General features: G+C 42.8%; 5 protein-coding genes across 11 annotated transcripts in view; 2 read left to right on the forward strand and 3 right to left on the reverse strand.

Annotated features, from left to right (window-relative positions):
- The window catches only part of lrp2a (low density lipoprotein receptor-related protein 2a), a 30,489-nt gene extending 27,805 nt beyond the window's left edge, over positions 1 to 2,684 (forward strand). For 4 of the 5 annotated variants that reach the window (XM_037280712.1, XM_037280714.1, XM_037280713.1 and 1 more), the window contains 9 exons: positions 47 to 166; positions 289 to 379; positions 457 to 524; positions 684 to 801; positions 879 to 999; positions 1,060 to 1,170; positions 1,243 to 1,359; positions 1,576 to 1,647; positions 1,720 to 2,684. In XM_037280712.1, the coding sequence (XP_037136607.1) occupies positions 47 to 166; positions 289 to 379; positions 457 to 524; positions 684 to 801; positions 879 to 999; positions 1,060 to 1,170; positions 1,243 to 1,359; positions 1,576 to 1,647; positions 1,720 to 1,896 (995 nt within the window). In that variant the 3' untranslated portion in view covers positions 1,897 to 2,684. Of the gene's footprint in view, positions 1 to 46; positions 167 to 288; positions 380 to 456; positions 525 to 683; positions 802 to 878; positions 1,000 to 1,059; positions 1,171 to 1,242; positions 1,360 to 1,575; positions 1,648 to 1,719 lie in introns of those variants that run through there. The other variant, XR_005101450.1, reaches the window with a different exon arrangement.
- rdh1 (retinol dehydrogenase 1) lies at positions 2,458 to 5,172 on the reverse strand. The gene is made up of 6 exons (XM_037280718.1): positions 5,121 to 5,172; positions 4,471 to 4,503; positions 4,063 to 4,393; positions 3,436 to 3,694; positions 3,038 to 3,201; positions 2,458 to 2,969 (listed from the first exon to the last, which is right to left on the reverse strand). The coding sequence occupies exons 1-6, from the start codon at positions 5,136 to 5,138 to the stop codon at positions 2,749 to 2,751; spliced, it is 1,026 nt and encodes a 341-aa protein (XP_037136613.1). The 5' UTR covers positions 5,139 to 5,172; the 3' UTR covers positions 2,458 to 2,748.
- LOC119139768 (retinol dehydrogenase 7-like) lies at positions 4,964 to 9,030 on the reverse strand. Its single transcript, XM_037280719.1, has 5 exons — positions 8,885 to 9,030; positions 6,706 to 7,022; positions 6,361 to 6,619; positions 6,116 to 6,279; positions 4,964 to 6,033 (listed from the first exon to the last, which is right to left on the reverse strand). The coding sequence occupies exons 2-5, from the start codon at positions 7,016 to 7,018 to the stop codon at positions 5,810 to 5,812; spliced, it is 960 nt and encodes a 319-aa protein (XP_037136614.1). The 5' UTR covers positions 7,019 to 7,022; positions 8,885 to 9,030; the 3' UTR covers positions 4,964 to 5,809.
- A 299-nt stretch (positions 9,031 to 9,329) lies between these two features.
- Positions 9,330 to 14,373, reverse strand: LOC119139769 (retinol dehydrogenase 7-like). Of its 3 annotated transcripts, none has more exons than XM_037280722.1 (6): positions 14,355 to 14,373; positions 12,418 to 12,464; positions 10,958 to 11,276; positions 10,579 to 10,837; positions 10,331 to 10,494; positions 9,330 to 10,005 (listed from the first exon to the last, which is right to left on the reverse strand). In XM_037280722.1, exons 3-6 carry the CDS (start codon positions 11,268 to 11,270, stop codon positions 9,782 to 9,784), a joined length of 960 nt encoding a protein of 319 aa, XP_037136617.1. In that variant the 5' UTR covers positions 11,271 to 11,276; positions 12,418 to 12,464; positions 14,355 to 14,373; the 3' UTR covers positions 9,330 to 9,781. The 3 variants fall into 3 exon arrangements, with proteins under 3 accessions (XP_037136617.1, XP_037136616.1, XP_037136615.1); XM_037280721.1 differs by lacking the exon at positions 14,355 to 14,373 and adding an exon at positions 13,412 to 13,555; XM_037280720.1 differs by lacking the exons at positions 12,418 to 12,464; positions 14,355 to 14,373 and adding an exon at positions 11,838 to 11,956.
- Positions 11,177 to 21,366, forward strand: abcb11a (ATP-binding cassette, sub-family B (MDR/TAP), member 11a). The gene is made up of 28 exons (XM_037280716.1): positions 11,177 to 11,310; positions 13,863 to 13,912; positions 14,114 to 14,129; positions 14,196 to 14,253; positions 14,473 to 14,714; positions 14,965 to 15,049; positions 15,177 to 15,310; positions 15,378 to 15,549; positions 15,623 to 15,747; positions 15,824 to 15,998; positions 16,059 to 16,172; positions 16,251 to 16,361; positions 16,425 to 16,550; positions 16,659 to 16,862; positions 16,939 to 17,109; positions 17,166 to 17,355; positions 17,430 to 17,514; positions 17,574 to 17,682; positions 17,747 to 17,914; positions 17,991 to 18,095; positions 18,162 to 18,323; positions 18,455 to 18,658; positions 18,875 to 19,116; positions 19,190 to 19,346; positions 19,416 to 19,613; positions 19,677 to 19,883; positions 19,995 to 20,141; positions 20,235 to 21,366. Exons 1-28 carry the CDS (start codon positions 11,306 to 11,308, stop codon positions 20,433 to 20,435), a joined length of 3,963 nt encoding a protein of 1,320 aa, XP_037136611.1. The 5' UTR covers positions 11,177 to 11,305; the 3' UTR covers positions 20,436 to 21,366.
- The last annotated feature ends 194 nt before the right edge of the window (positions 21,367 to 21,560 follow it).

A 21,560-nucleotide genomic window follows, 5' to 3' on the forward strand; every position in this document is an offset into this window, starting at 1 on the left:
CAACATCACTTGTGTCATCCGAGTGACTCTGCTTTGCCGTCATCAGTGCCCAACCCTTGCAAGAATGTGTGCAGTCACCTGTGCCTCCTCCGGCCCGGTGGTTACACGTGTGCCTGCCCCCAAGGTTCCTCAGCACTGGATTTCGACTCGGGTGAATGCGATGCAGGTACGCCGCAGCCTGACTGCATGCGCCGCCTCGCTCCCGCTTGTCCTTGTGTCCGGCTGCTCCTCGTGGTTTTGATTTTGTTGCGTGATTTTATTTTTTTTGCCCGGCTTCTTCCCTCGCAGCCATTGAGGCGCCTGTTGCGATGCCTCTTGCATGCAGATGCATGAATGGTGGCACTTGCTACACCGACGAAGCGGGTCTGCCCAAGTGCAAGTGAGTGTTGTTACTCGAGGTTTCATAGCGGTCCAAAAAAGATCACCCGGTAATTTCTAATCCTGTCTTTTACAAAGATGTCCTTACGGTTATTTGGGCAGCTACTGCGAAATGGGCAAGTCACGAAGCGCTCCAGCGGGAACAGGTACAACGGCATCAAGAAAACAATTTGACATTGCCAATATTATAGAAGCTCCTTCCTTTAATCCAACATAGTTCACTGGCAAAAAGAGTCAAAGTAGTAAATTTTTCAGTAAAAAAAAAAACTGCATCTGTTAAAACAATCCACCTTTTCTATCTGAAGCTGTGGCAGTTCTTCTCGCAGCCATCATCATCATTATTACCGGCGCCTTGGCAGTCGGGGTCTTCCTCAACTACAAACGAACCGGATCCTGCCTCCCCTCTCTGCCCAAACTGCCCAGGTAGCTTTTTTTCCAGTTCTGTTCAAATGCACACTTTGCAAAAGAGTTGCAAAGTCATGCAAGTCTGCTTTCGCTAGCCTCAGCAGTCTGGTGAAGTCTAGCGACACAGGCAACGGAGTGACCTTCCGCTCGGGCGATAACGTGGATCTCGGACCCACGCGCATCGGAGTGTCGTTCATCGATACCGCCTTGCAGATGGTGAGTTCTTCTAATTTCCATTTTTTGTACATTATTAACGGCAACACAATGTTACCACAGGATGATCGTTTTGCCGTGGAAGTGGCGAGGCATCCCGTCACCTTTGAGAATCCGTTATATGCCAACGCGGCCGCCATGGCGGCGGACCCGGCTGTCATTCACGCCTCGCAGGTACACCAGCACACCTCACACATCTGCTAATGCCTCATGTTACCAATTTTTTTTTTTGGGGCTCCTAAACAGGTGACTGTTAACGTGAGTGGCGAGAAATTACAAAACAACTTTGCGAACCCGGTCTATCACGCTGAGCAGAGCGCAGGCCTTGTTCACACCTCGTCTGTTGGGACCAAACCTGTTGAGGTCAGTTTCTCAATTATCAAGAGGATATTGTATAATCATGCGTTGTTATTATTAGGAATAAGTGCAGCTCAAAATGAGGATAGAATGTTCCTCGCTGTTCTCTACCGAAAATTGGCAAGTACAGTAATTAAGGGCCCGTCCAAAATGTTTAGAATTGCCAATAGATACCACAAGATGGCAGGAAAGCATAAATGAATAATGTGACTTTTCTGTAAGGAGTCAACATGGAGCCTATTGAAGCGTCGACTGAAGCCCAGCAGCGCTTTTGAAACCCAGTCCTACTCCAAGGTGGGTTAGGCTAAATTTGGAATTTCAAAAAGTCAAAAGCAATTCACACCATTTTGAAATATTTCTTAACAGATGAAGGACGACAAGTCTGAAGGAAGCAGAGGAAGAGGAGGAGACGACGCCCCACCCCCCAAACCTCAGAGGAGGGACCATCATCATCATCACCATCATCATCCGAGCGCCTTTTCACCGACCGAGGACAGTTTCAAAGACACGGCCACTCTGGTTAAAGAGGACATTGACGTATAACCGCACCCTCACTGACGAGGGAAAATCACACTTTGCACAGAATTTATTTTTTTATGCAGCCTGTGGGGGGAAAAAAACCAACTCAAATTGTTATATTCTAAGAGATATTAAGTATAGTGCTGCCTTGAGATATAATGAGTGACCCAGATACATTTTTTCAGATTTATTTTCTGTCTTAAGAGAGTGGTCACGCAACGGATTGTATCTCGAGGCACGGCTGTACATTTCGGAGAAGAAAGTCTATGCCTTGTGACATTACGTATGCCAATTCTCGTTTTTTTTCCTTTATTCTGATGTACGATACGTATATCTTTGCACTGACGCTGCTGATAAAGACGTAGATGAAATTTTGTTGTATATTTGTAAATTTCAACGAGAAGATTTTGAAATAGCCCGTGTGGGTAGTTGTGCATTTATACGCGTCCAGGAGAGGAAACAAAGCTTGATGATTTTCTGCCTTTGCCATAAGATAAATATATAATCGATACCGTATAATCCCTTCAGGGAATGAATTGCAGTCCAAACACGTGAGCAATATAATGCCATTTTCTGAATCAAAACTTTTTTTTTTTTACTCTTATGTGATCCCTGACTTTGTGACTTTTAATCACTGTGATTATGTCTTTTTATATCAGCACTGATGATGGGGAATAACAGACCGAATACTTGAACATGCTTGTGCACGGATGTTAATTTATGTGGATGAGCCACGCATGCCCTCAGAATGCAGATGAGTCATTTTGTATCCACCATCTTAAATGATTACAAATAAAACCTGCTTTTTCTGATCACTGACAGTTCAAATGGTTGCTGCTGAGTTGAATTTGGCGACCGTAGTGAAGTTCCTCTTCATCACCTCGCTGCCGCAGGAGAAGGTAGAAGCGCGCTGATAACAAAATCGGACACAAATGAAGGCAGGTACGAGAGCGGGATCCAGAAAAGTTTGGCGTCCCAGCCGGCGGTGTAGCGCGTGCGGGGGGAGCGAGCAGTCAAGGCATGCTCCATGCAGCTGGTCACCATAGAGATGCGGGAACTACACAGGACGTTCATGGAGAAGGCCTGCGCCTTCAAATCTGCAAGGTCATGACGGTTGGACGTCTTTCAAAATATCATGATTTTTTTCAACCCACTTTTTACTCACAATCATCAAAGTATGTTTCTCCATAGAAGCGTTTTGTTTCTTGAGGGAGGCGAGTCCAGAGCCTTCTGAGGTCAGCTTCGATGAGATCCAGCCGGGTCACGTCAGTCTTGAAGAAACCAGGTTCGATGATGCTCACTTTGACACCGAAATGCTGCATGTCTCGTCTATTAACGCACAACACATCAATACTCTAATTACAAATTTAATACAACTATCCTACTTAACCCATGAATTGAAAATGCCTGTCATTAGCCTTTCTATGACATTTTCCATTGTTTGCTAGCATTAAGCTAAACGGATTGTCATAAGGCAATGTGGTTGTTTGAAATACACAACATGAAGTTGTCTTTTGGTTTATGATTAGTTCAGCCCTTATGAAAAGAAGAACTCAGCCGTACCTGAGGCTATCCGAAAAGGCCTCCACTCCCCACTTGGAAAGACAGTAGCCTCCCCCAGTGAGCGCCAGTCGGCCCATGACGCTGGCCACGTTGACCACCCGGCCTCGGGCCTTCTTCAGGAGCGGCAGGAAGCGAAGCGTCACGTCCACAGCGCCTATCAGGTTCACGTCCAGAACTTTTGTAAAATCCTCCAAGTGCATCCACTCTGTCGGGCCGATGGGTGTGGATCGGCCCGCATTGTTCACCAACCCCCACAGGCCTGGCGAGGAACAAAGCTGCCTCATTAGGGGCAGATAAGACAGGTCAAGAGAAAGGTCACTATGCTGGCGTATGTTTTATTTGAAACCCTCTCGAGTTTAAATATGTCTTTTTTTAATCAAATTTGATTATTTCTTGTGGCAGATTAAGGAAGTGTTAGCGTGCAGCTGTGAAAAGTCAGGGATGGTTATTTTCTCCCTCCGCATTGCACTAAAAGGATCTATCAGACATGTCAGTAGGAGGATGAAGAGTTGATGATGAGGAGTAACCAAGGGGCCAGGATGTCAGTCCAGGTTATCTCCCGGCGCCTCACTCGGACTGGCACTCTATCAGCCCAGCCCCCCTTCCCCTCCTCCTCATCCAGCTCACCTCGCTCTCCCACCTCTCTGCTCACAAACTCCCGTGCCCTCCTAATGCTCTCGCCGTCTGTTATGTCCAGGAGTAGCGTCCTCAGTCCGGGGGAGGCCGAGCGAGCCAGCTCCGCCGATCCCGTCTCCGTGAGGCACGCCGCTATGACCCGGAAACCTTTGGCATCCAGCTGTCTAGCCAGCAGGTTGCCGAAGCCGCTGTCGCAGCCTGTGATGAGCACATGCTTGAGGTCGAACGCGGCCACCTCGTAGGAGTCTCTGATATACCAGCATGTGGCGACGAGGGCAGCCAGAAGTAGCAAAGAGGTCAACGTTGGATGGGACACCAGTGCCTGAAACATATATTTTATTTTATTTGTAGGAGAACATGCTCAGCCCTTTTAAAATTGAATGAGTATCGTCGACGTACCTCCAAAATACCTGAAGTCAGTTGTTCAGTCACCTGAGTGGACAAGATTGCATCATTGAGGTAAATTACACGAGAACAAGGCAGGGTGTCCAAAGTTTAGTGACTCCTTAGGACAGGTGCTTTGAACCATTGCCTCTATTAATCATTGTGGGGAATGTGAGGTGGCCCAACAGCTGCCGTTGTTTGTTTCCAACCTTCTGTTGCTGCAGCCAATGCGAGTGACACCATGCACTCCAGACTTCAGTTATGTTCTCGTAACCTCGCACACCGGGAGGCCACCAACAGGCCACAGATAGAAGAGCAGGTGGCCAACATAAGGACATGGACAGTTTGTCAAAATGGAGGCATTGCAGGGGTTTATGGATTGTTTTTTTTTTTTTTTTTTTTTAAATCTTGATATCATATTCATAGTGCTCTAAAATAAAATTAAACATAGCTTAAACACAGCTTCCATCAAAATATGACCAGGAAATTGATTCGTTAAATTTTACTTAACAATTATGTACCTAATGCGTTAAAAAAGTCCAAACTTGAAAACATTCCTAATTGCCTCACAGCACCTTAGCCGCTTATGATTTCATTACACTTAGGCGGTTGTCAATCACTCATATTTAAGATTATCGTGTCAAAAACAAATAAAATAAACCTACCATGTCAACGGAAGTCATTAGGAAGACTGACTAAAGGCAGAGACAATCCCTTCAATGTTTCACTAGTGCGCGATTGTGTAACACGCATTCTTTGACCGGCGCATGATTAGATCTTGGCCCAAAATGAACTACACCACAGTTTAAAACTCGTACAGTATGACAAACATTATTCATTTTGAAACATCAATGTTGATACACATATTTGGGCATGCTACATTAAATGGATATAAAAAGTCTACATGCCAGGTTTTTATGATATGCATATAAAAATGTAAAACCTTTTCAAAACTTGTTCCACTAGGCGACGAAATATTTGGCCTCACCAATGATGTACTGGTTCGTGTTCACGATGATACAAAAAAGATTGATCTATTTTTCAATGTTTATATAAGCTTGATATACAATTATGAAATTGATTGACAGTACAGTACAGTGAGTGGTCTCAAATGTGCCTTCCCTCTGTGGGTCCCAAGTCAACCCCAGCCCAAGTCCAATAAGAAAGAAAGCAAGTTGAATATTAAGCCCTTTAAAAGCAGCACAGACTTCGGGTCAGAGGTCAGCTGTCTACGCTGAGGTCTTACATCAGAGTTATGAGTAAAGCTGCATTGACTTATATATTTATATATAGGGATTATGAAGAATTTAAAAAAGTGGCAAGTAACACCAGATGGAAGGACTCCCGTGGTATTTTATAACACAGACGCTTTAATCTTGGGGCTGAATTTAAGAAAGTAGGTGTCAGTGATGAAGGTGGGCATGTAGGACAGAGGCAGCCAGATGAACTTGGCGTCCCATCCGGGCGAGTAGCGGGTGCGAGGGTGGACGGCGGCCACAGCGTGCTCCATGCAGCCCACCACTTTCATCAGGTCGCTGTCAGTCAACACTTGGAATTTTCGTGACATCATTTTGAATGCTGAAGTGGAGAACATGCACGAAGGTTTTTGCTTACACCAAGTACTACTTTGCAGTTTCTGACGAGGCATCAAAAAACTCACCACTTTCCAAAAAGTCTGGTCCGTAGTCGTCTTTCACGTCCTGCGGCAATCGGTCCCAAAGTTTCTTCAGGTTATTTTCCAACACCGTTGCGTCAGTGACGTTTGTTTTGAAGAAGCCGGGCTCGATGCACAAAACCTTCACACCAAATGGCGCCAAGTTCAACCTGAAGTCGGAGATTAAGCTGAGATGAAGGTGGTGCTCAGTGGGGGGACAACAAACGGCTTTCTGCTGAGTTAGCGCTCACCGCAAGGTGTCGTTGAAGGCCTCCACGCCGTATTTGGACACGCAGTACGGACCGCCGAACGGGCTGATCCTCCCAAACACACTGGCCACGTTCACCACCCTGCCTTGGGCCTTCTTGATGAGAGGGAGGACGCTCAGGGTCACGTCAATCACGCCCAGCAGATTGACAGCTAGCATGCTCTTGTAGTCTTCAATTGTAAGCCAGTCTGAGGGGCCCGTCGGCACAGCGACGCCTGCATTGTTGACCACGGCCCATAGTCCTGAAAAGACGAGGCCGCATTTTTTGTAGTTCTGGATCATACCCTCCATTATTCATTGAAAAACATTTCTTCCACAGAGACTTTACCTTTCTGTCCTACAAGAGTGTCGATGAGAGCCGCGGCCTTTTTAACGCCTGCAGAGTCTGTGACGTCCAAGTGAAGAGTGGTCAGTCTGTCGGAGGAGGCCTTCTTCAGCTCATCTTCGCCCTTCTCGGTGTAACAGCCGGCTATCACGCTGAAGCCCAGCTTATCCAAGTGCTTGGCCAGGAGATGCCCAAAGCCGCTATCGCAACCGGTGATGTAGACATGTTTGTCTCCCTTGTTCTCCACACGTTTGAACTCCTTCAACCATCTGTAGACAAACCACAGGACCAGTAGCCCCACGATGTACAGCAACATCTCACTAGAGGAGACAATGAGAAAGAAAATAAAAGACCTACACTTGTCCCAGTACCTGTGTTGTCAAAGCAGCCACGTGACCAGACATCACATTTTATTTTTGGTCGGTAAATATTTGATTAAAATGGAAACAAGCACTTTGTCTTTTGGCTGTGTATTTTTGCCAAAGTCTGATTGCTATTAGGCACATATTTCATGTTTAGTGGAAGTTCGCCTTAAAACCACATCATTTAAATTGTCTCCAGTTTCTATAGGTTTTCCATTGTGCATTACTGTATTCTGACAGCAACAGCACCACCATGCGGTCAAACACAAGTATTACAAAATAAAAGTAAATAAGTCAGAACTTAGCAATTTTCTCTTACTAGCGCTTCAATTTAAAAGTTACGCATGTCAACAAGTGCAGAGTTTTGCCTTACTAGCAGTTGTACTACGACTGTCAAAGCTGTCTTATTAGTATGCAAAACATGTTATGCCAGGGGTGGGCAAACTACGGCCCGCGGGCCACATCCGGCCCACGGGACCGTTTAATCCGGCCCGCCAACCCTGAATTAATTGTATTATTAAAAAATTTTTTTTGTCATTTTGCCTGCAATGACTGCGTTTCCCCAGTAGATGGGGAACCGCTCGCCTGCGCATTTACTACCGGAAGCCGTGTCAGAAAGCTCGGTGCACACTCACAAGTGCGTGTACGTACGTACTCAGTAGTACGGACATGGCGCACTCGCGCTCTATTTGTATCAGTCCCGAATTTAGAGCGTGGGCTGTGACGACAGCATTCTTGTAATTCGCTCGCTGAGCTTTCAGATACAGTTTTACGCTAAAGCCACCCACAAACCTTCCCCTGGAATCCTTCCATTAAAATGAGTGGCCCGAAGAAAAGAAGTGAGTGCCGAATGTTAAAAGAGTGGCCAATTTGGCTCGACGTACGCGACGTGACGTTCAGCCACATCAACCCGTCACAGATCGAGGTAAACGGATCTCTCCTAAGAATTGCCACAACAAATTTGACTCCAGACTATGACGCACTAGCAAAAAAGGGAGACCAACAACACTGTTCCCACTGAAAATGAAGGGGAGGCTCTCAAGTTTGTTGTAAAAAAATGCATTTCGAATATGATTTGTACACATAGCAGGGATTGAAACTAGCGACCATTCTCATTTTCAAACAATGCAGGATGCTCAAGGACATTGATGCACCACCTGTTTGCGACAAATCTTAACCTGTAAAGTTCTTAAGGCTTACTTTAAGGAAGTGTTTCCCGTTTCCTCACCTCTGTTACCAGGTGTTTGTGAGTTAAAACTCTGCTCTGATGTTCAGATACCCCTCACCGTGTTGCCGTTTTGATTACTTTATTTGGATGTATGCTTTCACCGATTCTTCAAGATGATATATTTGGTCAGAATGTTTGCTGTTTGATGTGATCTCATAAGATAAAAAATTTTCATTAATCTGACCTGCAGGCACTGAAGTGATGGAGACTGTTATTCATAATAATAGTGTCGTATTTTATGAGAATCACTGATAGCAGTTTTTTAGTGATTTTTTTTTTTTTTTAATGCTGTTAATAAATGCATTTGTTTTCAAAAAACTTGTTTGGAATATCCATGCTTTACTACCTACTAAAGGCCAAAATATTTTATGCAATGACCTTTACAGGTCGCTTATATTACTTCACACAAACACTACGTCCATCTGCTCCTGGTTCGGCCCTCCGGTCCAAATTTAGAACCCAGTTCGGCCCGCGAGTCAAAAAGTTTGCCCACCCCTGTGTTATGCAGTTGAGGGGGGAAAAAATAATAAAAAAGATAAACTAATAAACCCAAACGAGTACTAAGCGATCAGTTTGGTTGCGGCTGAATTACCTTTCCGATGCCTCTCTGTCCCACTGTACGTAAAGTGTTGTCTGTTAACTGCGTTTGTTTGCCGATGTGGCTGTGTGTAACGCTATTTATTTTCCGGAATGCAACGCGGACTACAAAATCTTTTTTCCCTATCTGTTATATAGAAGCGGTTAATCGTACATCTTTGGCCTCCCTTGACGCTGACGTTCCTCTGTGTTCGTGTGTGAAGTATGCCAGCAATGGAGTCGATTCCAGCAGCGTTTTTGCAAGGTTAGTAGCTACACAAAGCTGTTTGGAACTCGCTGTATTATTTAATAACTATGCGGGACGCTGGAAAGTTGAAGAGTTTGCGGTGTATTTGCGCCATCTTGTGGCTTCGAAATCAGAGTTTCAGGAGATTTCAATAATGTCGAACATTTTAAGATACTGTAATGCCCTCGACGTGGTCAAAGATGAAACCAGTGGCTGGTGCAATTTAGTTACTTTTTATTGAACTCTCATCATTTCCTGCCCAAACGCCCTCACACTTCCCAGAATGCACAATAACAAACATTACAATCCATATCTGCAAGCTCCGCGAGCACTTAAAACAAACACACAAAACAGGAACGGTAAGGGGTGAAGTAGCGTGTTTCATTCAGACTTCAAACAAATCATCGTGACTGTAAACATGACTCACAACATAGCCAACCACTTAAGTCATACATGTCATACATCCATGACATTCGTTGAAAGTTTGGCCTCCCTTCAATGAATAATCAACTCTCAGGAATTTGCTGCTCGATCTGAATAAACTTGTCCTGCTTCCCTTTTCACTTGCACTTTAACAAATTTGCACCTAAAATAAACTTTTTAAAATATGATTTTTAACAGCATTTAATTTAGCTTAAGGTAACACCACAAGACTCCCATTAAAGCTTAGAACACAGCTACTTTAATCTTGGGGCTGAGTTTAAGGATCAAGGTGTCTGTGATGAAGGCTGGCATGTAGGACAGAGGCAGCCAGATGAACTTGGCGTGCCATCCGGGAGAGTAACGCGTATGAGGGTGCACGGCGGCCACGGCGTGCTCCATGCAGCCAATGACCTTCATCAGGTTGCTGTCCGTTAGGAGTTGACATTTGGCCACAATGGTTTCGAGCGCTGCAATCCAGAGCACGCACAGAGTTTATTGTAGATAGCATGGAGATCATGTCATCATAACTGTGCAGAATGACTTCATAAGTAAGATTGTCCGGGTGACAAAAACTTGCAGAGCTTGTTCTTCTGATGCTGTGATGTGATGAGATGGGTATGTAACTTGAATTCATTGCAACGACAACTGACTTGTACGACTGACTGTGTCTTCAATCATTTTTACACAAAATAATTTTTGTAATGTGCGCTAATGGTTAGCGCATCTGGCTTCCAGCCAAGACATTTGTTTATAGTGATGTATTTATTCTCTGACAAGACACAAAGCACTCACCACGCTCCACATAATTTTCTCCATAGTCATCTTTCACATCCTGCGGCAACCTGTCCCAGAGCCTTTTCCCATTTTTTTCAATGATCTCTGGGTCAGTGACATTTGTTTTGAAGAAACCAGGCTCGATGCACAAAACTTTCACTCCAAAAGGTGCCAAATTCAAACTGCCGTAAAGATAAAGTTGAGACAATGATTTTAGATTAGATGAGATAAGACACGTTAGTTGCACGTTAGTTTCTCTCTCTCACCGCAGGCTATCGTTGAAGGCTTCCACGCCGTATTTAGACACACAATACGGGCCGCCGAACGGGCTGATCCTCCCGAACACGCTGGCCACGTTCACCACCCTGCCTCGGGCCTTCTTGATGAGAGGGAGGACGCTCAGGGTCACGTCAATCACGCCCAGTAGATTGACATCCAGCATGCTCTTATAGTCCTCAACGGCTAACCAGTCTGTGGGGGCCACTGGCACAGAGATGCCCGCATTGTTCACAACGGCCCACAGTCCTGAAAAAGCGTAGAGAGCAGAAAAATATATCTATAAACACGTTCAATATAACAGGACACACAGTTATATTATTTCTCCTCTGCAATCCTCTTCAGGTGTACCTAATGGTGTGGCCTTACCTGTCTGCCCGACAAGGTTGTCAATTAGAGCAGTGGCTCGTCTGACGCTGGCAGAGTCGCTGACATCCAAATGAAGAGCGATCAGTCTGTCGGACGAGGTCTTCTTCAGCTCATCTTCGCCCTTCTCGGTGTAACAGCCGGCAATCACACGGAAGCCCACCTTATAAAGATGCTTGGCCAGTAGATGCCCAAAGCCAGTATCGCAGCCGGTGATGTAGACATATTTGCCTCGCTTGTTTTCCACACGTTTGGGCTCCTTCAACCACCGCTGGACAAGCCAAAGGACCAGCAACCCCACGATGTACAGCAACATCTCTATCTGTGTCATGAGATATCAACAGATGTCACATGAGGTAAGTTTGCCAATTCCACTTTTTTGGTCCAAAAATTATTTTACTTAATAATTTATATTTTTTAATCCATCAATGCACTGGCAGGAAAAAATTCATTCTCTGCCACCACACCTCATAATTGTTTCTGTACCATTAAGAAAAATACTTTTCCTGCCTCGAGCTGCCTTCAAGGACCGTGAACAAAATAGGACATTTTAAATTCAAACAAAAACAAATAAACACACGACATAAATGAATTCAACTAAGTTATGGATGTAAACAAGCATGTAAACAATTTGGGTTTTGAATCACATTTCATTTAAATCTGTGTTGGCTTTCCCATTTTAGGATGTAATACTAGTAATAATAACTAGGTTGCTCATATTTAAGGTGAATTAATAATAGTGAATACAAGTAATACAACTATAATGACGATAAATCACTGATAAAGAAAGAAAACTAAACAAACAAAAAAAAGTTGGCAAATGAGTACCCCAATCACAAAAGTACAACAAACAATGCTTCCAAGTTAGGAATTTTGAACTCACGTGCAACTTTCCCGTCAGGTAGAACCTCTACTGAGTGAACAAGCAGACTAAATGAGCGCATTATGTGGAGGTGGAAATGAAAAGTTTCTTCTCATTGTTCCCATCCCACTTTTGTTAAATTTCGTCCCGTTTTCCGTGTAAATCTGCCAAAAAGAGTGAAACAGCGCCCTCTGTTGTAATATGTCTGCAACTGTAACTATGCACTAAGGAAACGCTCATACAATCGAAAGGTTTAGGATTCAAATGGAAATTGTGAACATATAAATATTCTGTGCATATCGGAATCTCAATTAGGTATTGCTTTTCATAATTTTAGAATTTAGCATAAAGGAAATATCTGCCCTCTCGTGGATGCAAAGTAGAAGGCAGTTTTAGGTGCAAATGGGGAATCAAATATTTTTTGTCCATTTTTATAATTGTCTCCAATTTTACAATTGTCCACAGTGTCATGTAAATTGATATAAATATATATTAATAAAATAATCATTTTGAGAGTTTGTACTACCATGCTTGGTGACTAGTAGCTCTCTCGAGGGTTTGTTTTTATTGCACTGTTGTCTTGGACTGGAGTACCACCTACCTATGACATTATCAATCACTTGTGTTGGGAATCCAGTATCAGACCATCTGTAAGGAGAGAGCAAATTCCAAATCCAAATATGTCCGTGCGGGCATTCACCTTTTATTGAGACATTATATTAATCTTTTTTTTTTTATTATGTAAAAAGTAAACAGTATAATTAATAAGCTCTTATGATTTTCACGTATAGATGTGAGTTTAGGAAATTAGAATTGAAAAATAAAGTATAATAAAAACAATTCTCAACATGTTTGAAAAAAAATGTTGTTTTAGTAAGAATTTTTTTTTTTTAAGAAGAAATATTTGATGTTTTTTTCAAGGCATACATACATTTAACCGAGAAAACTGAGTAGTGTGCAATTAAATGGGCTAAAGAATGAAATCATTGTAATCATTAAAAGTCAAATGTCCTTTCACACAGTTGATGATCCGCATTCCAGTGAGTACACTTCAAGTTTTCTAGCACTTGATCACAACTAATGGCCTTACGGTCATTAAACTCACTTTACAATCACCTCTGATAACATCTTGAACACTTTCATAAATATCTTTTTCTTATACATCACATCAAATCTTCCAATTTTAAATGTCCCTTTACTTCTTTGTATAAAAACATTGTGACTTCCCAGTTTGAAATCAATATTTTAATGATTTAAATCTTGATTTCTTTTTTTTTCTGAAGACTTCAGACTTTTCCTGGCCATATTGCTGACACTAACCTTATCAGTATAATGGAGCTATAGATAATAGTCGTAGGGGAGGGGCATAGGTTGCCTTATTAACTCCAGCCGTGTTATTGCTGGCGAAACCACACATTGACCGAGAGCTGTCCTGTTCAGGTACAGTAACCCCCCTTCAACTAAAACAACATTTCTTGACATTTGTATTTGTGTTTACATGATTATAATAGATTGATTTGAATCAGATTGAGATGGTCAGTCGCCCTCACAGCCAAATTTCTCGTAATCTCGACTCGGACCGCGGATGTACTCACTGTGCCAGCTTCTCGACGAGATTTTTTTTTTTTTCAAATGGATGTTTAGTTGATTTTAAATTGCCCATTGGTGTGAATGTGCATTTGAATGCCTGCTTGGACCCTGAGAGTGAGAGAACGCCGCCTCTCACTCAAAGTCAGTCGGGATGGGCTCCAGTTCACCTTGACCCTGACTAGCATACGGGCCGGGCTGGTAATGGATGAAAGGAGAGAAAAAGAACACTGAGAAGACAAGCTCACAACTCATCTACTTTACATAAAAGGGATCATGTCGATTTTGTCAATTATTAAACCGGACTGGAAGAATTATTTCTATAAAAAAAAATGTTCTTAAAAGTTTAACATTTTCAATAAGGGGCCTTTTTTTGGTTGAATTTTGTAAAACTCAATATTCCGAAGCTGCGTATTTCACTTTGACCTATTAACCCTTGTGATGGTTGTAATTTTCCAGGTCAGACAACATGAAGAAAACTATGAAATATACGCTACCGACAGACAAAGGTGAGTAATCTCACTTTAAAAAAAAAAGTGTGCGTTTGTTGTGGAATCAGTCATCAGGAAAATGTATCAGAATAATGAAAGCGCTAATGCATTATTTTATTCATGCGCTAACTATAGCACGTGTGAAACCAAGCTAAATATAAATATGAAGGTCACCAGAATTTTTTTTTCATATTTTTAATTCATTTTCTTCTTTTGCAGCGAATCAAAAGAATGGGTAAGACTTATTTTCAACTCAAATCATATTTTAGGCAACAATGTTAATGAAATTGAATGTTTACAGGGATGAGAAGAAACAGAAGAAAGAACAGAATACGCTCAGTGTTGGATACTTTCAACTGGTAAAAAAATAAAAAATAAAAACACACATGTATTAATTTGACCTATTCTTTTTAATTAGATGAGAATTTTCCCACTCATCCATGCATCTAACAGAGCTTACCTCATTTCTGTTGCACGTGAATTCCATCTTGAGGTGTAACTTGTAAAACGGGATTCTTATCTCCATCTGTAATCATTTCACTCAAGCATCTCATGATGTCTAATTTTCTTCCCGCCAGTTCCGATTTGCCACCTGGAAGGAGATTGCCATGATGGTGGTGGGGAGCGTGTGCGCGCTCATCCACGGCGCTGCCCCGCCTCTCATGCTTTTGGTGTACGGTATGATGACCAACACATTTGTGCTCTATGAGTTGGAGGTGCAAGAACTGAAAGACCCAAATAAAACCTGCCCGGGTGACATCATTCACTGGATAAACGGCTCCGTTTACGAGCCGGATGAAAACGTTACTGTTGCCTGTGGGTGAGTCACCCTAAATTCAGTGGCGATGGTTTGTGATTTTATTTATTTATATATGTATTATATATTATATTATTATACGTAGTATATATATATATATATATATATATATATATATATATATATATATATATATATATATATTGTATATTATTATTTTATATTATTATATATTATTATAGTATAATATTATTATATTTTTTTATTTATTATTATTATTCACTTTACTCAAATTCCCTTGCATACACAACAGGGTCAATATCGAAGCCCAGATGACTCTGTTTGCGTACTACTATATTGGAATCGGAGTTGGAGTTCTCTTTCTTAGTTACTTTCAAGTAAGTTTTCATTGATGTACACTGTCATTGTCAAAAAAATATATATATATACGTATATATTTTTAAATGACATCATGATTTCTATTGTGGTCAATTTAAGTGGTTAAATTTTTCTTTTTCCCTCCAGATTGGTCTCTGGGTGTCGGCTGCCGCCAGACAAACTCTGAGAATCCGAAAGATTTATTTCCGGAAAGTCATGCAAATGGAGATCGGATGGTTTGACTGCATCTCCGTCGGTGAACTCAACACGAGATTATCTGAGTGAGGCCTCAACCTGCCGATCAGACCCGAGCCCGTGACCGCTTAACATTGTTCTCCTCCTTCTCAGTGATATCAACAAGCTCAATAACGCCATCGCCGACCAGGCGTCTTTCTTTATCGAGAGGGTCTCCACCTTCGTGTTTGGCTTCATGGTGGGCTTCATCGGCGGCTGGAAGCTGACGTTGGTGGTCATCGCTGTGAGCCCTCTGATTGGTGTTGCTGCCGGACTCATGGCAATGGTACACTTCTGGCAAAGATCCAGATGCTAAGATATATTTGGAATTTGTGTAACTTTTTTTTTAATCCTCGTAGGCTGTGGCTAGTCTAACGGGACGAGAGCTAAAGGCGTACGCAAAAGCGGGAGCTGTGGCTGATGAGGTCCTGTCGTCCATTCGAACGGTGGCGGCGTTTGGTGGTGAAGACAAAGAAACTAATAGGTACTTTTCTTTTTTTTAAATTACGTATATCTTCCACATAGAGTGCATGTGAGATTTACATTTAGAACTGATCCAGATATGACCAAAACCTTGTGGAAGCCCAAAACTGGGGTGTTAAAAAGGGCACGATTATCGGAATCTTCCAAGGATATCTATGGTGCATCATTTTCCTGACTTTCGCTTTGGCCTTTTGGTATGGATCCCAGCTGGTCATCGACACAAAGGAGCTCTCTCCCGGGACACTTATTCAGGTGAGGAACCTGTTTGTAGCGGCACCACGCCATGTGACTTACTGCCTTTCTTGTTTGTAGGTGTTTTTCGGAGTCTTGATCGCAGCAATAAATTTGGGTCAGGCCTCGCCTTGTCTGGAGGCTTTTGCTTCAGGTCGGGCAGCTGCAAAGACCATCTTCGAAACTATTGACAGGGTACGACTAGCTAGTTGAAAAATGTATATCAATATTTTTGTTTTCTCAGCATTCATTTTCATTATTTTGTAATCACAGGAATCGGAAATCAATTGCATGTCCGACGAGGGTCATAAATTAGACCGAGTGAAAGGCGACATTGAGTTCCATAACGTGACCTTCCACTACCCATCCAGACCTGAAGTCATGGTAACAGTTGTTTTTAATAAAACTGATGCTCGCAGCAGTCACTTGTAAAGTTTACTTTTGTAGATTTTAAACAAACTCAGCGTGCAAGTGAAAGCGGACGAAACCACCGCTTTCGTTGGACCCAGCGGCTCGGGTAAAAGCACGGCCGTTCAGCTCATCCAAAGGTTTTATGACCCAAAGGAAGGCACGGTGAGGAAAATATAATAAATAATATAATTAATAATAATAATAAATAATAAAACAAATATATAACATAGACCGAAAAAGAACATTTTGAAAACAAGAATTTTCCTCTAGGTGACTTTGGACGGTCACGACATCCGAAGTTTAAACATCAAGTGGCTCCGCTCGCTTATCGGCATTGTGGAGCAGGAGCCGGTGTTGTTTGCCACAACCATCGCGGACAACATTCGCTTTGGGAAACCGGGAGTCCCTATGGAGGAAGTCATCCGAGCGGCAAAAGAGGCCAATGCTTATAATTTCATCATGGATCTTCCACAGGTATCGCCAGTGTACTCCAGTTAGACCTACACACATGCACATTTTAAGAAACTGTACGCAATTGCCGATTTTCTAGAAATTCGATACTTTGGTGGGTGAGGGTGGAGGTCAGATGAGCGGAGGGCAGAAGCAGAGGATCGCCATCGCTCGAGCTCTGATTCGGAATCCCAAGATCCTGCTCTTGGATATGGCCACGTCGGCTCTGGACAACGAGAGCGAAGCTGTTGTCCAGAAAGCTTTGGACAAGGTGTGCGGCTGTTCCTATTTTACTGAACATGTTGAAATGAGACTCTCCTATGGCAGGTGCGGGTGGGCAGGACCACGATTTCTATCGCCCACCGTCTTTCCACGATCAGGAAAGCGGACGTTATCGTCGGATTTGAACGTGGGCGGGCTGTGGAAAAAGGAACCCACGGTGAGCTCCTGAAAAAGGAAGGCGTCTACTTCACTTTGGTCACCCTGCAGAACCACGGCGTATCAGACGCAACCAATGGTGGGTCCACAGAATCCTCGTGATCCGAAAATTGAATACATTGAAATCTATTGAACGGATCTTTCTCATGCCAGTCGCTGCCGGCAAAGTTGCTGCTGAGGAAAACCTTGAAACAAAAACAAGGACTTTTAGCCGAGGCAGCTGCAGGATGAGTAAAAGGTAAAAACCGACACACGAGATCATCTGATCCAAAAAGACGACGGATATCATCCCGATAGGAGCTCGCTTCGACTGCGATCTCACAGCAACTTGTCCAGCGATTTTGGGCCCGACACCGTCTCAACCAGCCTGAGGATCCTTTCAAGCCAGACCATCACGCCGGACCTTGTAAGATGCCAAAATGTCGCCGTTATCTGTGATGTGTCACCGGAAGACGTCCCATCGCCAACAGCCGGAGTACGAGGATGAGGAAGACGAACATCTCGAACCGGCCCCCATTTCCCGCATCTTGAAGTACAACCAAACAGAGTGGCCCTACATGCTACTGGGCTCGCTTGGGGCTGCCATCAACGGCTCGGTCAACCCAATCTATGCTTTGCTCTTCAGCGAAATTCTGGGGGTAAAAATCCTTTTGCGTCATTTCGGGCCCATCTGTTCACATCTTAACCTGTTTTTTTTTTTTTTGCGGCGGTTAGACGTTTGCTTTAGCGGACGTCAATGAGCAGAAGCGGCAGATCAATGGTATCTGCATTCTCTTTTGCATTGTGGCCGTGACCAGTATCTTCTCGCAGTATTTACAGGTCCGCCCGCACAAACATTACAAGCTGACAGATGGAAATCTCATTGATTGTGATTTGATGTCGCAGGGTTATGCCTTTGCCAAGTCTGGTGAGCTACTAACACGTCGTCTAAGGAAATTAGGCTTCCAGGCCATGCTGAGACAAGACATCGGCTGGTACGATGATTTCCGAAACAGCCCCGGAGCGCTGACCACCAGACTGGCCACCGATGCCTCTATGGTTCAGGGTGTAAGTGATTCATTTCTAAACCTGCTAGCTTTTTGTTGATTTGTTTTAAACTAAAAGGATGATTGAAAAAAAAAAATGTGACCGAGATAAATGAGCTTCTGAATTCTGTAGCTTTGTGTTGTTTTTCTCAGGCTACAGGATCCCAAATCGGCATGATCGTCAATGCCCTGACCAACATCGGAGCCTCTTTCATCATCGCCTTCTACTTCAGTTGGAAATTAGCCTTGGTCATCTTGTGCTTCTTGCCGTTCATCGGGCTCTCTGGGCTCTTTCAAGCCAAAATGTTGACCGGTTTTGCAAATGAAGATAAGAAATCAATGGAGGAGGCTGGCCAGGTCAGTACTACATGTATTAAATTGCACAATCATTTATAAAAAAATAACAACAAATAAATTTGTATTTATTTATTATTATTTTATTTATTATTTATTTATTTAAATAAAATGATACATTTTGAAAAAAAAACATTTATCATTATTTTATTTATTTAAGTGATGTTTTTTAAATTAAATTAAAAAAAATATATATATACATATATATTTTTTTTTTAGGTTTCCGGTGAAGCTCTTGCCAACATCCGAACGATCGCAGGCTTGACCAAAGAGAGCTCATTTGTGGAATCCTATGATCAAAAACTCGAGTGTCCATATAAATCTGCCAAGAAGCGCGCCAACATCTACGGGCTCTTTTTCGGCTTGTCCCAGTCTGTCATCTTCATGGCTTACGCCGCCTCCTTTCGTTATGGAGGCTACCTTGTCAAAGCTGAGAAGCTGCAATACGTCATCGTTTTCCGGTTTGTCAAATCGTGTCTGCTTTTTTGTCAAGTCGTACTTCCAACCAAAATTTCGTTCCGATGTCAACTCCAGAGTGATATCGACAGTCGTCATCAGCGGGACCGCACTGGGCAAAGCTTCGTCTTTCACTCCAGATTACGCCAAAGCCAAGACGGCCGCCGCTCATCTCTTCAAACTTTTGGATCAAAGGCCTAAAATCAGCACAAGCAGCACAGATGGAGACAAATGGGTTTGGAGATTAAACTAAAGAAATGTGGTCGGAATGTTTGCCAAATCCGGTCTTGCTGTTCTCCACCAGGAAAACTTCAAGGGCGAAATAGAGTTTGTGAATTGCGAGTTCACCTATCCGTCCCGTCCGGATGTTCGCGTGTTGAAAGGCTTGACGGTATCGGTGAAGCCCGGTCAGACGTTGGCATTCGTGGGCAGCAGCGGCTGTGGCAAAAGCACCAGTGTTCAACTGTTGGAAAGGTTCTACGACCCGGACCAAGGCAAAGTGGTAAGCGCACATTTTCATCTCCAAAATGAAATAAGACTTCCTGACGTTCGAATTTGATTCCAGCTGATCGACGACCGCCCGTCTCAGTCAGTGAACGTGCCTTTCCTGAGATCTCGGATCGGCATCGTGTCCCAGGAGCCCGTCTTGTTTGACTGCAGCATAGCCGAGAATATTCAGTATGGGGACAACACGCGGAGCGTCAGCATGGAGGAAATTGTGGCGGCGGCCAAACAAGCCTATCTTCATGAGTTTGTGATGACGCTACCAGATGTGAGAGGACACCTTTTTTGCTTTGATATAACAAGAGCAAATGAAAAAGCAAATGTGGTGATGAATTATTATTTTTTCCTCAATCTTTGAATGCATTGGAAAAATTGCCAGAAATACGAAACCCAGGTTGGCGCGCAAGGCTCCCAGCTATCAAGAGGGCAAAAACAACGTATTGCCATTGCCCGGGCCATCGTCAGGAACCCCCAAATCCTGCTTCTAGATGAGGCCACCTCTGCTCTGGACACCGAGAGCGAGAAGGTAGTCAAATAAAAAGACAAGCTCCGTCAATATAATCCTAACATGGTGGAGACAATATGCTTTTTTTTTTTTTTTTTTTTAAAAACCCCACAGATTGTCCAGTCAGCTCTGGATAATGCGAGGAAAGGTCGAACCAGCATCGTCATTGCTCACCGGCTCTCCACCATCCAGAACGCTGACATCATCGCAGTGATGTCAAATGGCGTCGTCATCGAACGAGGCACTCATGATGAACTCATGGCCAAGACTGGCGCTTATCGCAAATTGGTCACAACTGGAGCTCCTATCAGCTAGAGCTGGAATGCTCCTAGAAAACCCCAAAAAAAGCTGTTCTATTGCAAAATTGCGCTCATTTTTCCTGAGATTAAAAGGTTATTGATATAAAAAGTCTACACACCCCTGTTTAAGAAACAGGATTCTGTGATATGAAAAAGTGACAGCAAGATAGATGATATTCAAACTAACATGTACAATTTAGAAAAAAAGAGGGTAAATAAATCAACTATAAATGTGATTGCAGAAGTGCGCACACCCTCTCGTTTGGAAGATTCTTGGCCATGATCCCCAAAGTTATTAAAAATGCATGTAGAAGCTGAGGGACTCTGTTACAGAGGAGTTTATTGTCCGACACATTTCGACTCGGAGAGTCTTCATCAGGGCTAATCATTAGCCATAACCATTAGCCCTGATGAAGACTTTATAAGAAGCAGACTTTATTACGCATTATATTGTGTAACATCTATTATTTCAACACTATTCCTTTTTGCACCCATTTACCTTACATTGCAGCCATATTACACATTCTGCTTTGTTTGTTAACAAGTCACCTGACTACTTAGGCCTCTTATGTAATAAGTTGAGGTACCACTGAATGCTTAGCAACGACAGACAGCTAGGAAAAAACCCAAATGGATGCTAACGGGGAGATGCACTAATTTGTCAAATGCAAATCTAATTAAATAGGAAGCCACCTTCAGCTTTGTAACAATTTGTCTGAGTTATATTTACAACTATCTCCATCCATTCATTCTCTGAACCGCATACTTTACCATTTTTAATCAAGGGTCTCGTGTTTTTGTGATTTTCCATTTGTGCTTGCAGGTTTTGTGTAATGTGTAGCATTTATGAAATGTGCCTGTGCAGTTAACAGGAATGGATTTATTTCATACATAAATTAAAAAAAACTTTGTCTTGTTATAATATAAAAGATTTTGTATGACTACAATTCAGCCTTGTTTGTTTATTGGTATTGATAATCAAACAGTCTGGGTGAGATTTCTCTCGGATGGTAAAATAAGAATCACTGTTTAAAATTCACAATTTAATGACTTTCTAGCTATTCATTAAGAAATACAGGAAAAACTGTATAATTAGTAAAACATAAAATAATTAGACATGTATTTTGAGGAAGACATAAAA

Source organism: Syngnathus acus, chromosome 21 (genome assembly GCF_901709675.1).
Source record: "Syngnathus acus chromosome 21, fSynAcu1.2, whole genome shotgun sequence".
NCBI classification, from domain to species: Eukaryota; Metazoa; Chordata; class Actinopteri; order Syngnathiformes; family Syngnathidae; genus Syngnathus; species Syngnathus acus.

Excerpts from the sequence above, each read along its gene's own strand:
- rdh1 (XM_037280718.1), bottom strand. Across the intron at positions 4,394-4,470 it reads TGACTTCAGGTATTTTGGAG|GCACTGGTGTCCCATCCAAC; the intron begins GTACGTCGACGA and ends TATATGTTTCAG. Across the intron at positions 2,970-3,037 it reads AGAAACATACTTTGATGATT|ATTTGAAGGCGCAGGCCTTC; the intron begins GTGAGTAAAAAG and ends ATGACCTTGCAG.
- LOC119139768 (XM_037280719.1), bottom strand. The coding sequence starts at position 7,018 with ATGTTGCTGTACATCGTGGGGCTACTGGTCCTGTGGTTTGTCTACAGA. Across the intron at positions 6,280-6,360 it reads GCCTTCAACGACACCTTGCG|GTTGAACTTGGCGCCATTTG; the intron begins GTGAGCGCTAAC and ends CTCCGACTTCAG. Across the intron at positions 6,034-6,115 it reads ACCAGACTTTTTGGAAAGTG|CATTCAAAATGATGTCACGA; the intron begins GTGAGTTTTTTG and ends TCTCCACTTCAG.
- abcb11a (XM_037280716.1), top strand. Across the intron at positions 16,551-16,658 it reads ATGACCCAAAGGAAGGCACG|GTGACTTTGGACGGTCACGA; the intron begins GTGAGGAAAATA and ends ATTTTCCTCTAG. Across the intron at positions 19,117-19,189 it reads CAATACGTCATCGTTTTCCG|AGTGATATCGACAGTCGTCA; the intron begins GTTTGTCAAATC and ends TGTCAACTCCAG.
- LOC119139769 (XM_037280722.1), bottom strand. The coding sequence starts at position 11,270 with ATGTTGCTGTACATCGTGGGGTTGCTGGTCCTTTGGCTTGTCCAGCGG. Across the intron at positions 10,838-10,957 it reads CAACCTTGTCGGGCAGACAG|GACTGTGGGCCGTTGTGAAC; the intron begins GTAAGGCCACAC and ends ACGCTTTTTCAG. Across the intron at positions 10,495-10,578 it reads GCCTTCAACGATAGCCTGCG|TTTGAATTTGGCACCTTTTG; the intron begins GTGAGAGAGAGA and ends TCTTTACGGCAG.